Source organism: Corvus moneduloides, chromosome 1 (assembly GCF_009650955.1).
Source record: "Corvus moneduloides isolate bCorMon1 chromosome 1, bCorMon1.pri, whole genome shotgun sequence".
Classification (NCBI taxonomy): Eukaryota; Metazoa; Chordata; class Aves; order Passeriformes; family Corvidae; genus Corvus; species Corvus moneduloides.
This window is the reverse complement of record NC_045476.1, coordinates 63,072,033-63,088,460: the sequence shown is the minus strand read 5'-3', so window position 1 is coordinate 63,088,460 and position 16,428 is coordinate 63,072,033. Positions and strand designations below refer to the sequence as shown.

General features: G+C 36.1%; 1 protein-coding gene across 18 annotated transcripts in view; it reads left to right on the top strand.

The window, feature by feature from the left end:
* The window catches only part of LOC116445715 (metalloreductase STEAP2), an 81,407-nt gene that overhangs the window by 35,173 nt on the left and 29,806 nt on the right, over positions 1-16,428 (top strand). For 11 of the 18 annotated variants that reach the window (XM_032112646.1, XM_032112630.1, XM_032112639.1 and 8 more), the window contains 14 exons: positions 168-291; positions 2,276-2,324; positions 2,409-2,530; positions 3,022-3,238; positions 4,092-4,256; positions 5,513-5,631; positions 6,055-6,173; positions 7,191-7,272; positions 8,524-8,716; positions 9,251-9,388; positions 11,518-11,594; positions 12,638-12,832; positions 13,814-13,900; positions 15,670-15,774. In XM_032112646.1, the coding sequence (XP_031968537.1) occupies positions 168-291; positions 2,276-2,324; positions 2,409-2,530; positions 3,022-3,238; positions 4,092-4,256; positions 5,513-5,631; positions 6,055-6,173; positions 7,191-7,272; positions 8,524-8,716; positions 9,251-9,388; positions 11,518-11,594; positions 12,638-12,832; positions 13,814-13,900; positions 15,670-15,774 (1,792 nt within the window). Of the gene's footprint in view, positions 1-167; positions 292-2,275; positions 2,325-2,408; positions 2,531-3,021; positions 3,239-4,091; positions 4,257-5,512; positions 5,632-6,054; positions 6,174-7,190; positions 7,273-8,523; positions 8,717-9,250; positions 9,389-11,517; positions 11,595-12,637; positions 12,833-13,813; positions 13,901-15,669; positions 15,775-16,428 lie in introns of those variants that run through there. The other 7 variants (XM_032112765.1, XM_032112664.1, XM_032112656.1 and 4 more) reach the window with 7 other exon arrangements.

The following is a 16,428-nucleotide window of genomic DNA, read 5'->3' as shown; positions in this document are numbered from 1 at the left end:
GTGGTACCCAAAAGAGTCCATTTCATAATAAAGTTTTAAGTAATTTCACTTGCAGTTAAACCCTAAGGCTTTGAAAAGTATGATTCTGAATAAGGATTCATATACATGGAGCTGTCTAACATTAGAATATCAAAGGAAAGCTAAAATGCATTTCATTTTCTTTTAAGTGCTTTGAAAGAAGTATTTGTAGACCTTCTCCTGCATGGCTTCCGGCGCTGCGATTATCAGCTACGGAATGACCTCTTGGTGATTGCCACATTAGTAGCTGAAAACCCTGCAGTGCCCATGGTTGTAAGTATTTAGAGTTGTATTCCAGAGACTAATCTCTTCTCCTGTGCTGTCGTAGGCTCAGTATTCTTCCCCATTAGGGTTCTAATATTTTTTCCTACTGTGTTTCCAGAGCTTTTTTCTTTCTTGGGTTTGCTGAGCAAGAAAACATTTTTTCTTTCTGCAATTGTCTTTACCTCTAAGAGAATTAAAATCTGTAGGTCATTAGCCCAGACTACTAGTGTCAACCTTATTTAATACTTAGAAAATCGCATTAACGTTATTTATGTACAAAAGTTAATGTTAACTCTTGAATTCTTGTACGGAGTCTTGAACGTGCCATTCTCCTATAATGAGTTTCGCACTAAATCTCATTTGTTGTTTGAAGATGTAGACTATATTCATATGACCCAAATTCAATGTGTGCCTCATAACTGGGAACAAGAAGGGTTGTCCAAAAATCAGCTCAGGAGCTCTAAGTAAGATTCTGAGAAAATAATTACTTAGATCCAGTTAATAAGAGGCACATAAATTCTTCTAAAGACTACATCACATAATGCACTACCATGACTTGCCTGAAATGTGGATGACTCATTCTTTTGTAATATCCCAGAATTTTTATGAGAAACCTGCAGAGAAATTAACTTTTTATAGATGTTAATATTCCTTTAGTCTCTTGTTTTACAGTTAAGATTTAGAACTTCAAATGAAGTTGTGACAAACATATTGAATAATTAAGCAGTCAAATCCCTGTGGATCTATTGGCTGTTCAGGAATATATTACTTTCTTCTTGAATAGAAGTTTTCCAGTTGGCTGTATTACTAAACAGATGTTGTAGTCTGTAATGAATCTTACAGACTTTTCATTCAAGCTTTTCATTTAACACTAACTAGTATGAAATGTCTGTTGTACTAGAGCAGCAACATATTTGATGTCTAGAACATTCAAATTGTTTATCTGGCTGTAGAAACAGGGCATTTTTTTCCTACAAGATAAGTAAACAGGATATGTATTTTTAATTCCTTATACTAAAAGGAAGAAAAATTGTTTCTATACAAAGAAAATATTAAAACAATTTAGGTTCTTTACTCTCAGCCTGCCTAGAGATTTTACAAGGTATAAATATCAGGTAGGAAAAACGTTAATATTACCATTTAATCCTGCCTTATAGATCATACTAGAGAAATTTGCTTCAGAATGTTCCTTTTTTCTTAATATACTATCCAAGCAACTTCAGAAAAGTCAGTCTTGTATTTTACATAGTTCAAAAATCAGCATAAGAATCTGAGCCTTTAAAAAGGAAAACAGTTTTCTCATCACAACCAAACTAAAATATATGTAAAATTCATAATGATAATTATTTCTCTGTGTTAGAATAAAACTGTGTGTTTGTTAATTGCTTCAGAAACAAAACTGTCTTGCCTCTAATGTCCTGCATAGACGGTTCCTGGCTTTGGTCTTATCCGTAGTTATATTAGACATTATTGCCCTTCTCCTAGCTCTCTAGGAGCTATGATTTACAAGATTTTATTTTCTGAGCTTTTCATGTGTGATATTGGCAAGTTCTTCTTGTCCATACATGCAGTTTTTATATGTTTACTTGTAAATGCATTAAACTTGAAGTGTATTGGTCTGCATAACTGAAGCCACAAAATTGTATGTACTGATGACCCTGATGTAAAACATGAACAAATGCATTTTTAAAAACACAGCTCTAAGAGCACTGAGAATATGGGTTTCTTGTGTTAGATTATAGTAGTGAATACATTTCCCCACAGAAGTTCAGACTTGTACTGAATGAAACATGGGTTTTATTGTACCCTTAGGACTGCAGTTAGTTATTGTTGTATAATGTCCAAATGGTTGACCTCTTCTTTGATAAAATTCTGCCATAGGATACATTAAATTCCGTGTTCTGAAGAAGAATGCCAAACCAAAATTAAATCAGAAGTCCTAATGTCACTGCAATTTAATGTAATTAATGTATGTTTTTTGAATGCCTGTTAGGAAAGTGGATTTGCAGAGCTGTTAATAGTACTTGCAACATTTACTGAAGGTAAGAGATCCCATACTGCATAATTACACAATTTTTGCCTTTAATTATGATTTTTTTGTAACTTATCTACAATTTCCTTCATAGTTAGACTTCCCAATCCCTTGGTAAAAGGTTTTAAACTTACCTACTCTTATGAGGACTTTGAGATGAAGAAGTTACTATTTAATGTAATAGCAATCTTATCTAAAGACCCATCTGCTGCACAGGTAAGTTGTAATAGAACAGAAATAATAAGTAAAAAAAAAACCAAACAAAAAAAGACAAAGACAAAGGAATCACAAAAATATTACTTATCTGTCCATCTGGCATAGCCCAGTACAGTGAAGTTATCTGTTCTCCAAATCAGGAATTCATACATAGCTTCAGACCAAGTCCTGCTGTTGGAAAGCAGCATACAATTTCTGTTTTAGAAAGTTACAAACTTGGACCGTGCTAGGAAAATTGCTGACAAGTGACTGCAGAGCATTATTGAAATATACCAGAAGAACATAATAAAATTTAACAAACCACAGTCTGTGGGAAATCTACAGAATATAAAAAGAATTTGCCTGTACTTGCAGTGTTCATGACATAGTTTCTCAAAAAAAAAAAATGTTGTTAGTGTAGGACAGATAAAGTTGACTCATGCTTTAGATTTTTCTTATTTGTATGTGAAACCTGTAAACTCTCTCTCTTTTTCTTTTTCTGGACTCTGCAGCTCCTCAGTGAAAATCATGTGATGCCAGCTTTACTTTATTATGTAAAACCAAATCAAAGGCCTGGATTTCATGAGTGGTCTGCTGCTCAATATGAAGAATTACAGCTTCATGCAATTGCTGTTTTAGCTTCAGTGGCTCCTGTGTTAGTAGATAAATATTTGTCCTGCCAAGCGAATACTCTTCTCCTTGTGTTCCTAGAATGGTGTATAGGCCAAGGTCAGTGGGTGCTCATGGCTTTCACACACACGTAATCTCAAAACAGTTCAGCTGAACTTACTTTATTTGGCAGGAAAGGAAAATGTAAAACTCATGATGTCAGAATGATTGTTTTTCGATAAGTCACTTAGGAATGAAATGTTTCCAAAAAAACAAACAGCCATCCTTTTTTTTTCTGCTGATGGATAAGCTGGTGCCCCTTTCCCTGTGTACCGCTATACTGATATTCCTCCATCTGTGTGGGTAGCCAAACACCTCTATTGTCTGTGTTTTATATGAGCCAGGAACTTCCCTTGTGGCCAAGTGAGACCAGTAATTCCTGCCATGAGACAGGACACGTTAACTCAGACAGACAGGGTGCGGACTAAAGCTGGCTTCTGAGCATCAGATCAGAGTGTGGGCTAAGCAAAAAGATAACTAAGGGCACTCAGTTTTGTTGACCAGATTTCTAAGGATAGATATTTTTCATAATAAAATTGGTATGTCTTCCTGGGAAGAGATTTTTATTTGGGTTGAATGGAGATCAAAATGTTGCTATTAAATGTCATGCTAAAGAACATATTTTGAGTTTTGAAAACTGCTCGTGAACCTAGTAAGGTTAAAAAATGTATAATAATTTCAAATGTTGACCAAAATCTTACCTTTCTTATGCATGTAAAAAGTATAGTCATACATGGAAAGGCATATTACTAGATGGTTTTAAACAAGAGTAATTTCTAACTTCAAAGGGATTTGGGGGTTTTTGTTGTTGTTGTGTTTTGGGGTGTTTTTTGGTTTTATTTTTCCTGAGCACATTATCATTCTGAACATACACTGTCTGCAAAAACTACTATTCATTGATGTTGCTCCACAGATCCTTTCTTTGGTCAAGGTAACAGTTTCCATGGAACAGGTGGTTGTGGCAACAAACTTGCACAAATGCGCTATGGCCTCCGAGTGCTGAGATTTGTTGTGTCCCTTTATGATGATGCTGTGAACATTAATTTGTGTGACCAGGGAGCAATTAGCCAGCTACTGGGTAAAGCACAATTTGTATTGCTGTTGTTTAATTAGTACATTTCTGTTGACACTAAGAATGTTCATGTATTTTTGTGTGCTGTGTTTTTAGTGTGTTATTCCTTTGACTGCTGAAAAACTAAAAAACCTCTACCAGTTAATCCAAAATGTAACTGATTTTATTTTAAATTTTTTTACGTTTCAACACCCATTGAATGAATTAAGCAAAACAGACAGTTCTAAAAGTCTAGGTGTTTAATTTCAGAGCAAAAGCTGCCCCTTCTCGCTTTATGTTGCTGCATTTGCTACATCTTGTTTTCATAGTGGTAGCCCCCAGAAGCTCCAGCCCACGAGTATTTTTCCACCTAAATCTATTACAGTGTTGCTTTCCACAACACCTCTTTAGTGCAGAATAAAATTAATAACAAGGTGCCTTTGTATGAAAAACATGAAGAAAAAAAGCAGAACAAAACTGCTTAACCACTGCTCCTGCAATTTTAGAGCATTCATTTCCTGTTCAGTAACACATACCTACTGTAAAATTTTGGTTTAAGTTCCAAAACAAACTGGTTTAAGTTCTTTTCTTACAGTAACAGAAAGTTTTCAGTACTCTGAAGGAAACAAAACAGGAAAGATCCTTTGGAATTCAAAGAGTATGTTCTAATGAAAAGCCTAGAAATGAAGTATTTTATAGCCTCAGTTGAACTCCAGTGAAAACTCAGTGGAAACCTACAGCTTTTAGTGAAAGCAAAATTAACACTATACCTTACATATCAGAATCAAGTAACTTTTCTTACCCTAGGGGAGCTTTGTGTATGAATGCCCTCTTTCACATAGTGGCTCCAAGGCAGATTTTCTCAGCAATGGTGGTATTTCATGTCTTTCCCACATTTCCACTGTCAGTACAAACGTTTGTGAAGCTGCACAATAGAGTGAACCAGTAAGTTTGTTGTCTTTTTTTCTAAGAGTTCCTTAATTCACATCAGGTCCCTGAATTCCTTGCACTGGCACAATACAAGGGGCAGCACAGAGTCTGAACAAGGGAGAAATCAGTGCAAACTGCTGTCCTTAACTCTGTCACCAAGAGTAAAGGCCGTGAAACTGCAGCATCAAAGTGCTGCACTTCTGTAAGCTGTTATAAAAACACAGGAGATAAAACTGAACTTACTTTAAAAATCCTTTCATGTAAATTTGAGTTTTTTTAAAAAGCAACAGCTGTAATAGAATTTTGAATTGTGTATAGGGGCATTCATATATATAAAATATATCCATTTACAGACATCTTAAAGTATGCAGCAAACAAATCTGAAGAGAAGGAAAGTACTCTTCTACTGGAAATCCAAGCTGATACCTTATTTATTTTGTCTGTTCTCTGTGATAATGATCTCCACAGAAAGGTATGTATCTTTCTACCTTATACTGTGCAGACATTGCCAAAACATGTTATATTTTCATTTAAGGGACACTTTTTTTCTGTTTTAATTTAAAAGCAGGTGTCAACTGTTGTTAACAAGTCATGTTTCTTGACACAGCTAAAATGCAAAAACACTCAGAAATCCACTAGCAAGTGTTGAAGATACTTGATTTTTAATTTACATTATTTTGAAACTGATATATGGAAGTGTGTTAAGAAATGAATTAGCACTTTGGAAAAACTGAAAATCTCTTTTTCTTGTGTATAAGGAGTATGTCCTGCTTTTGTGGACCAAATTTATGACAATATAAATACTTACATTTCTCAGTTTCCATTGTATTTTCTTACATGTTTACATTTAGTAAATATTGCTTAAGAAACATTGCTTTAATTAACATTTCAACAGGAACTCTTCAGCTGTGAAGGAATTGCTATACTTATCCCATTCTTTAAGATGGATCCAAAGAAGTTATATAGTGGATTAGGCCACAATTGTCTCCTCCTCAGTGCACTCGACTGCTTGTGGTTAGTGAAGTATTTTTGCATCAGTAACTCGGAAAAACTCTTGTATTTTTTAGGTCTGCAGTGCTATGATCTTTCTCTGCACATATAGGCCTTTCTTCTATTTACAATGTACAAAAATTCTTAATAAAATTTGACTAATTAAAAATGATGCAAATGAAATAGAAAATCTTACATGCAGTATGTTCCAAATATAGATTCAGTATGACAGCCTCACTCCCTGCACTGAGTGACCTCCTGACATGCAGAGCTACTCAAGACTTTCTAAGAGATGCATATGGCTAGAATCTGTAAATAACTTTAGAGAAGTAAACAGTACTCAAGAACAGACCAATATTAACAAAAAACTGTGTAAGCATAAGAATTGTTTGTAAACTGGCTATATTGGGCCAGAAAGATTGCCAATACATAGGAGGAAAATAAAAAGTTAATTTGTTCTAAGGCAGAGGTTGGTAAATACTTGAAAACCGAATATGTTTGCTGGGAGAAAATACTGATGCAGGAGATCTCTTTAGTTTCTCTGTTAATGATCATAGCTGAGGAAATAAGGAAGCAAAACCAGCATGAATGCTGGCTATATGATTATTTTAATCTGGGAGAAGCAAACCATTGCCAAAAAAAAGTCTTGCTTGACTCACCCCCTTGATTTTGCTGGCAGAAATATTCACACAGCCCTACAATAAACCAGATTAGGGACATGATCTGGTTAAATTTTAAGCTCGTTTACTGAGTTCGTTTCAGTTTAAATACATACTCCAATTCATTGTGAACCTGCCAAATTTCTTAGGCTGCTTCAAGGAAGATGTGCCATCTGCAGGAGAAGAAAGAGCAGTCAAGCAGGGTATATTTAGTTATAGGTGTAAATGAAAAGGCACGTGAAACATGATTTTTCTACTCCCTGAAGGTATGAAGCACATTGCATACCAAATGGTATGCAATTCAGCAAAATAAATGAGATGGTTGTAGAATGTTCTGAAGCATAGAAGTGTTTCTACATAAGTGAAATTATTTCTGTTTAAGGTCCTGTGTCATTGGATGTTACATTGGAGAGGACTATTTTATTGAAAAACAGGGCATTTTTCTCCTTCTGGATTTGTTGGCAGTAGGTATTTTTATTATTGGTTTTGTAGAATGAAAGAGTAGGAAAACAACATGGAAAATTGCATTATTTTTGCTGCAGTATCTCCTAAGACTGTTATACTACAAAAAAAAACAAAAACAAAAACAAAAAATCAGTGCATTTAATTCTCTGAGACAGACCCAGACATCTGCTCAGAATTTATTGTATAGATTTTCCCTGTATCTTTTTTCTTTTTTTTTTTTTTTGTTAATACATATTTGACAGAGGGAGTTTTTAATTTAACAGAACTATACTGTTTTTGAAAAGAAAACTCAAACTATGCTCGTAGTTTGGAAGACACCTCTCTTTAGAAAAGCACTTCAGTGCTTCATATTGAAGTTATTAAGAACACTTGATGGCTTTAACAGTTTTTATGTTTGAAGTTACTTTGTACATGTATCTTGTGTGTATGGCTACATCTGGGGATCTTGGACACAGAGCTGGCACAGACATTTCACCTCTTACAAAATAAAAACACACCTTCCTTCATTCATTCACTCCTCATTCTTACTGGCTGTGCTGCCAACCCCTGATGTTCTTGCAGTCCAAGGCTGCAGACCCTCAGAATAACAGAATCATAGAATGTCCTGGGTTGGAACGGACCTCAAAGATCATCCAGTTCAGCTCCCCTGCCATGGGCAGGGACACCTTCCAGTAGACCAGGTTGCTCAAAGCCCCATCCAGCCTGTCCCATCGAGCCTTTGGGGCTGGGACATCCACAGCTTCTCTGGGCAAGCTGTTCTAGTCCCTCACCATCCTCAAAGTAAGGAATTTTTTCCCAGTACCTAATCAAAACCTACCCTCTTTCAGTTTGAAGCCCTTGCCTCCTCTCAGCTGCTGCCAAAAGATCTGGCCACAAAACACAAGATGTGCTGTACTGCTCAGCCTCTGCCTTCAGAGTCTGTTTCTTACAACAGTAAACTTTGGTAGCAGTGTATTCTCCAGCACACGATCCTGGAGGCATGTACACAAAACCTACTGAGTAATTCTACACACAGGAATGTGCATCTTGTATGATCCTGCACTCATACCCCTCATGTTCCTTGATTTATGGAACTTTGCATAGCAGGATTCCAGAAACTTTAAGGATTTACATGTTTATACGTGAGTTTTGTGCAAAACTAGTGATGAAAACTTGCAGTTACTTGATTACATATTACACAATTTCTCAGAAGGTAGACATCCCTGTGTTTTGAACAGTTTAAAGCTTTCTTTACTTTTTCCTTGACCAAGTTAAAGGAAAAGAACCTGTGCAATATAATTCTTGGAATCCTGGTTGAATTTTGTGACAACCCTAAAACCACTTTGCACATGAGTATCTGGCGAGGGAAGAGAGATCAAACAGCTGCTAACCTTCTAATACAGTTATGGAGACAGGAGGAGTTGGATTTGGGAGTCAAACGTGATCGATATGGAATGATTGTTGGTAAGTTTGATGATACGTGTGAAACTGTGACCAGTCCAGTAAAATAATGACATTATTTTCTTTTGTAGTCTGAATCCTGGTGACAGTAAATATCAGGATTTATAACTTTACACTGTAATCCTTACCAAACCTAAACTATCTTCTGTTTCATTTGTTTTCTATTTCGTTTTATTTATTCGTTTATTTTCTTTTCATTCTGGCCACTATATAGCATTTTCTACATCAGCTGGGAATTAACCAAGTATTGAACAGAACCATGACCAGCTTTTCCAATTCTGGACAGTTAAACTACTTAATTTCTTCCACAATAGGTATTGTGTTTTGTTGTATGGTGTAAAAAGAAGTGAGTGGTATTCTCACAAATTTTTGGTCATGCTAATTAAAATTTCCTGACCAAATATTACGTTCAAATTCTTGGCCAAACAATCAAAATTATTTACATGGTGTCTACAGAATAAGATGGATTTCCTCTAAGTTTGGGAACCTACTACCTCTTCAATTTTCTACTCTGGTTTTGTGTTTTTATATTATTAGACATTAAGAAACCTATTGCTACCAGCTTCCAGAGACAGCAAAAGGTCATTCCTGTGCCTGCCAACTGTCCCACCTTTGCCATCATGGAAATTTCAGAGAGCATACGGGCAAAAATTTATTCATTATTTTGCAAGCTAGGTAAGACAAATTAATTGCCTTGTCAGTGTCATATTTGTCATTAAACTTCTTCACTGGTGATCGATAAAGTCACTAGAAAAAAAAACAAGGTCAAAGGAAACATTGAGATGCATCATCAATACTCTCTAATTAATAGATGCTTGCTCATTATGTTTTTAAAAGTCCTTGTTTGAGATTTCAAGACTTCCCCACTACTTTGCTGCCCGTACCACTAGGAAGAGTTTTCTTAGGACTAAACCTAAAGTTTGTTTGAAATTCTCTGCAATTTATTTTCCCACACACGATATCTCTTTCACATATTTTAGCACTTCTACATTTATTTCTTTAGATTTAAAAAGGTATTACTCATTGATTGCATTTTCTAACATAATTTCTAATTGTTCTTTTTTTTTTCTGGAGTCTTTCCAATTTATTCAAATTCTTCCCAAAACTGAACACAGTACTCCAACAGAAGCCTCAGAGCCAAATAGAGTTACGTTATTCTACACATCTTGTAAATAACCATTCAGACATTAATGTAACAATAGCTGTATTCTTAGGGGCATGATATTGTTTGCTCATTCAACTTAGAATGTTGTACAGTCATCTACCATCCTGGGTTAGTACAGATGGCTATTCCTACAATTAGAATTTTTTATTTGTCCTTACTGAATTAAATTCTGTGGTTTTAGATAATTTTTCAGAGTGGCAAGATTAATTTGCATTTTAATCTTTCATTTCAAAGTGTGGCAGTTCCTCCTAATTTTTTGGTTTTTTACACACTGAATATGAATACTCATTATACCCTTGTCTTAAAACCTAGACTGAAGTCAAGATAAGTGAAAAATTCTTCCACATCCATGAGATTTTTTTTCTGTCTGTAGACAAAAGCTGGGTCTTAGTTTTCAGTAATTCATGTTGGATATTAATTTTTTTTGCTGTTAACATTTAGCTGCGTAAACATTATTTGTCTAATTACTGGTTTCAGGGATTTTCTTGTAGGCTTACTTTTGTTTTCATGTCCATCCTCTGCAGGTTCAAAGATAATCAGTAATTGTTCTGAGATTGCTTCAGCCAGTTCTCTGCTTTACCTAGAGAATGAACTGGTTCAAAAACATCCTTAGTTTCTCTAATAATTTATAGCCATTTGCTCCTCTGTTGTAACCCAGGTTCTTACTAACTTTAGTAGTGTTAATTATATTAAATGTTGGATCACAGCTGGATTCTTTACTAAAATAAAAAGGCATAAGATTTTCTTCCAGCTTTCTCCTATATTCACAGATATCTTCCACATTAGTTATATACATTGTCCTGTGAAGTACTAAAATGATATGAAAGATAATAACATATGGAAATATTTTATAGTCTTCTCTGCAACTTCCTCTTACTATTAAGCTCAATAACAGCCTGTAACACAATGATCTAGAAAAGCAGTGGGGGTAAATGGTCTTTACAGTATTTCTTAGCTTCAAAACATGATGTAATTATACTCTAGACAGATGCTACTTTCCCAGTTACCACACAGATGATATGATGAAGTCTTGAAAGAGATTTGATAGACTGTGCTTAGATTTTTTTAAAATTAAGTACCATTATCATTCAGTGTGAAAAAAAATGTAACATAGTCTCAGCAACCATACTTCCTTGTCTTATTCTTTTACACATACTAGAAACATTTTTAAAAGATGGAGTCATGATGCTCAAGGCATTATGCTGAAGACAAAAGTCTACAAGGTGGAGGACAACCTCATTACACAGCTTTGGAACAAAGCACCAGTATAATTTTCCTGTTGGCTACTTCACAGTTAAAGCAAGCTCTTTATGTGCTGAACTGCTGCCCTAGAACCGGTGATCTGTAGAGTCAACTGTTTTAACAGAAATCAAACCCTTACCACGAAAGTGTAGCAACCTGGCCTGCCAAGTGATTGGAAGGCTGATGAAGCCATTCATAAGTAAAAATTTTACTACAGAGAGAAAGTATTGTGGAGAAACGGAGTTTTTACCGGCAAAAAGCCTGCTCAGGATCAAGAGTGACTGACTGGTGTATGTGTGATGAAGATTTTCATGTGTTTATATAACCAGATGTCTTCTTTTAGAATATTATATTTTAAGATAAATTCATCATACTGATGTGATTAATATTCTTTTAGGTTTTGAAAATTTACCTGGCTTATCTACTAAGGATTTTGTTACGCTTGCTATAATACAACGTTATATTGACTTTAAAGTGAGTATAGTTCAAGCAAATATTACTACTGTACCTGCATTCCCAAAAATAGCGAGTATATCTCAGGACACAACAAACAAATAATCCTTCAAAATCTGTCCCCTCTGTCAAAAGTCACCTATAATTTCACATAGTGAAAGCCAGTATTCACCAGCTAAAGAAATAATCCCACCTCCAACATTGCCTCAATCCCCAGGTTCTTGCTTCATACTGCTACAAATGTTTGTGACCATGCAGAAAATAAGACTAGAAACTAATGCTAGATAAAAATAACTCAGGAAAAAATAGTTCTAACTGTTTGCCAGATCAAGACAGGAATGTGCCAGGAGTAAGAAATTGGGGAAGGACTGGAGAGTAGGACTGTGTCCTTGCCCAGTAAGGTCAGTTTAGGGGGACTATTAAAAAGGACATGAAAAACACATTCTTATTAAGGTTCTTCTGTGCTTTCCTATCTTTATCCCCACATGCAGTATCCAACCATCCATCCGTCCGTCCGTTCGTTCATTCTGTGTAAAGTTAAAAATGGTGTGCCTATAGGAAACTAGAGCAGGGTAACAAGCTTTGTGAGAGCTGTCCTGCTCAAAAGATGCCTTAGTTTATGATAATTTTATCCTTAGGAACAAACTCAGAGAGAGCTTGCAGTGTTCAGGAAATCGCAAGACTCAGTGTTTGGTTTATAATTCCAGCTTCTGTTGATGGCTCATGTTGCAGTTTGCTCTAATAATGTCTGCAATTTGAGATTTTAAGTAGTAGGCAGTAGGACTCAACACTTTGCTTTTGTAATTTGGTATCTTGGAGCTATCTCTATTTCTTCTGACTTGCTGTAGTTATCAGCATTCTTGTTACTCTTTGGAATCAAGTTTGGGCTCGAGAAGGCTTAGGGAGGCTTATCAAGAATGAATTTGGCACAGTATTAGTGCAGTCTAACCTTGCATGAAAATTCTGGGAATTCAAACAGAGAGAGATGGTTTATATTATTTTGGATAATTGGAACTGAAAAATGAGATAAATATCAAGTACTGTGGTGTATGTTTCACACACAGGTTGGAGAGGTTTGGAGTGAAATATGTGCAGAAATAAAAGAAGAATTCAGGCCTGTTACGTCAGATGAGAGAACCTTGAAAGCTATTTCAAAGGTGTCAGAAGGTATTGGAAGAACAGTTGTTGCTCTGCAGATTGAAGTGCTTAAGATTCAACAGGAACAGAAAATCCAAGAGGAGGAAAAAACATATAAAGAAGTAAGACAAGGAGTATTTAAATAAGGAGAGCCCACCTAAGCTTTTTTGTCCATTTATGTGCAGATTTTCTTATTATATAATGTTGAGAATCCTGTATGTGTACACTGCTTGAAAATGTTTTAATCTATCTCAGCAGCAAAATTTTAACATTAAATTAGAATAACCTCAGTCCTCCCAGCTTGTATAATTTCCACAGTATTTAGAGAGCAACATGAAAAAATGAAGCAGTGTCATTGGCGATGAGTCAGCAATGGGCTAACAAGAAATGATCATTATGTTACTAGAGTTGCACCTGTGTTCGTCTGTAGCAGATAACAATACAAAGTACCTATTACTAGTACACCCGCTTCTTAAATGAAATATAAGTCTCTATTATAATAAGCTCCCTTGCTGAATATTCACAAAGCTTTATTACTTCAGAAAGTAGGGCTTTGCACTTCCCAGCATGCTGAGAATGAGAAGGTATAGACATTTTCCAGCTTTGGTTATAAGGCAAACATTTGGTGGTTTTGCTCATCTGTTGTCTCACCCTCTCCTGCTTTCTGAAAAATAAGATCAATTGGTCCGGTTGTCTGAAATCTCATGCTAGTGTTTTGGGGATTGTCCTGCATTATGATGACTGCACTTTTGTCACCTGAACTGATTCTATCTCTTTTATTCAACATTTGAGAGTAAAAATATACAGAAAGTATTCCTGAAAGAGCTGGGCCTTGTCCAACATATGTTTTGGAAGAGAGGGAAATTAATTTGCACAAAGTAAGCCTCTCTTTGTTTTTTAAGGGCAGTGCATAAGTGAATGTTTTAAAGGGCAAGTACTTTATTAGAACATTATTATCCAGTCTCAGGTGAGAGGGATGAGCTAAGGTAGTCAAAGAGGTGTGTGTAGGTGAACATTCTTTTCAAACAGCACAAGCAATGAAATCAGAAGAGATCAGGAGAACAGGATTTTGTTGCATCCTGTAAGTCTCATTTACGTTACAGATCCAAGCTACCCATCCACAGAGAGAATTGATAAATAAATCTTGGGAAAATGTCATGACTCAGACATCAAACTATGAGGCATTGAAGGTAAGAAACCTGATGGAGCAAAAAATTTACATTCATGATGTATTTATAATAATTTTGAAGTTCCAAACACATTTCTTAATGAATTATGTGGATATTCAAGTAGAAGTGATCGTAAATTTTTTATTCACACAGACATAGAAGAAGTAACCATAAGATGTATTGGAAAAGTTATACAATCTTTGATTCTTCTGACTACAATCACAAATTGGAGATCAACATTGTCACTTGCAGTTGAGGGGTGGATTTATATATATGTATTTCTTATGAAACTGTTGAAACTACAAGTCTGTTCATTTTTACTTTTATTTTTTCTAATTCTTCACTCTCTTTTTTTAGTACAGCAAAATCTTTCAAGATGGGAAATATTTTAGGAAGAAAGCAGTTTCTTCTAGCAATATTTGCGCTTTCCCAGAAGAACATAAGAATATTAGAGTCCTGGTTTGGCAACCAAATTAAGTTGGAAAATGAATGAAATCAGACTTAGAAAAACTTTGGTAGCTAAATTTAATTTTTCTTCATTTCCCGAAGGAGTTGCAATGGAGAACAATTTTCTTTCTATGCAAGCACCTCCCTGGCCTATGGAAAGATGTATGCTAGAATTAGAAATGAAAAAGGGCCAGAAAAAGGATCTGAAGAACTAGAGACTCACTAGTTTTAACTGAGTCCCTGGAAAGCAGTTTTAGGCACATGAGGGAGAAGGAGATTGGTATAGACTATCATGGATTTACCAAGGACAAATCACACCTTGCCAACATAGTTGCCTTCTGTGATAAAGTTATTTGTCCTGGAGAAAAAGGAAGGTGGATGCCTATTGCCTTGGCTTTGGCAAGGTTTTCAGCACGGTCCTGTGTAGCATTCTTGTAGTTAAAATGGGGATAGATTACATACAGGTGGACTACAAGCTGTGGGAAAAACTGGCTGGACTAATGGGCTCTAAAGGACAGTGGTCAGTGACTAAAATCTAACTAGTGGTCAGTTTTGAATGATATTCCTCAGAGTTAGTTACAGGGTTGATAATATAGTGTTGATTTAACATTTTCATTCGTGATTTGGATATTGAATCAGTATCCATCCTCATCAGGTTCAAGGTGTGAATGCCCCATCCCTGGAAGTGTTAAAGGCCAGGCTGGATGGGGCTCTGAGCAACCTGTTCTGGTGTCCCTGCCTATGGCATGGGAGTTGCAACTAGATAAACTTTAAGGTCCCTTCCAACCCAAACCATTCCGTGATTCTATAATTCTATGACGCTGAGCTGGAGGAAGCAATCCACATGCTGGGATGTAGGGTTGCTGTTCAGAAACTGGACAGATGGGCTGACCAAAAGCTCATAAAGCTCAGGGAAAAAAACGGTGAAGTCATTCATCCGGGTTGTATTGAGATTGAGTTGTGATGCCGCAGTACAGCTGGGGCTGCCTGGAGAGGTGGCTGTGTGCTCTGCGTGGGGTGAAAGCTGATCGTGAGGCAGCATTGTGCTCTTGTGGCCATGGAGGCTCACAGCACCCAGGGCTGCATTGCACAGAGTACAGCCTGCAGGTCACAGCCAGCAGGGATTCCCTTCCCGCTCTTGCAATGCCATGTCCGTTTATTCTGTTTTAGGGTTATCAGTACAAGAAAGAGTCAAAAACCAGGGGAAGGGTACTTACAATTAAAGGCAAATAGAATTATAACCTCATTTATTTTGTCATTTTGTTTGTATGTTTTCAAACTAGTGCAAATGACACAATTAATGCATATTAAAACAATCTTGCCTTTTTTCTTACTATCTTTAGAAAGCAAAAAGGCTTCAGAAAATATCAATAGAGGCTTCCGGATCTAAAGCAAATGTTCAAAATGGACCAGTCCATTCTACTGATATTAAAAAACTCCGTACAACAGTAAGTAATCCTTAATGACACTGTTTTATTTTCATTAATAGGTAAGCAGTATGGGGTTTATTCTGGCTCTATACGTGCTGCTGCTTATGCTTTCTTTAATGTTATATTGACAAGTCCAAGTACATAAGAAAGAATCTGTATCTTCTGGAAATCGCCACTTCCCATTCTGACATATCCTTAGACAAGCAGTTGGCCAGAATGAGATTCAGATCTGCAAATTACTCTGAAAAAGTGTGGGCAAGATGATTACTATGCTATGTGACATGTAGCTCTTGTGAGAGAGCTGTTCATGAAACCTTGCTGAGGTCAAGACCTCCTCCTTTCATTGTTGGGTACATCTGTGCAATCTTTGATACATCTGTAGAGGTGTCCTTTATCAGTAACATATCCCTGACTGTCTGCAGATAAGCCACTTGTTGTATCTGTAGAAAACATTTTTTCTCATTTCTATCAGCTAATTGACGTGTGAGAAAATAAAAAGCCTTTGTTAAGATCTAATTCACACCTAACAGCATATTTAGATGTTGAGTTATGACAAGACACGGGGGAATCCTCAGTCTAGCCAGTAACTGGTTTTGTGCTAACTGGGTTATTTCTGTGTAAGCGTCACAGCTGAGGAGGATTTTAGGGGGATAGTTTCTTGTTGCTTGTTGT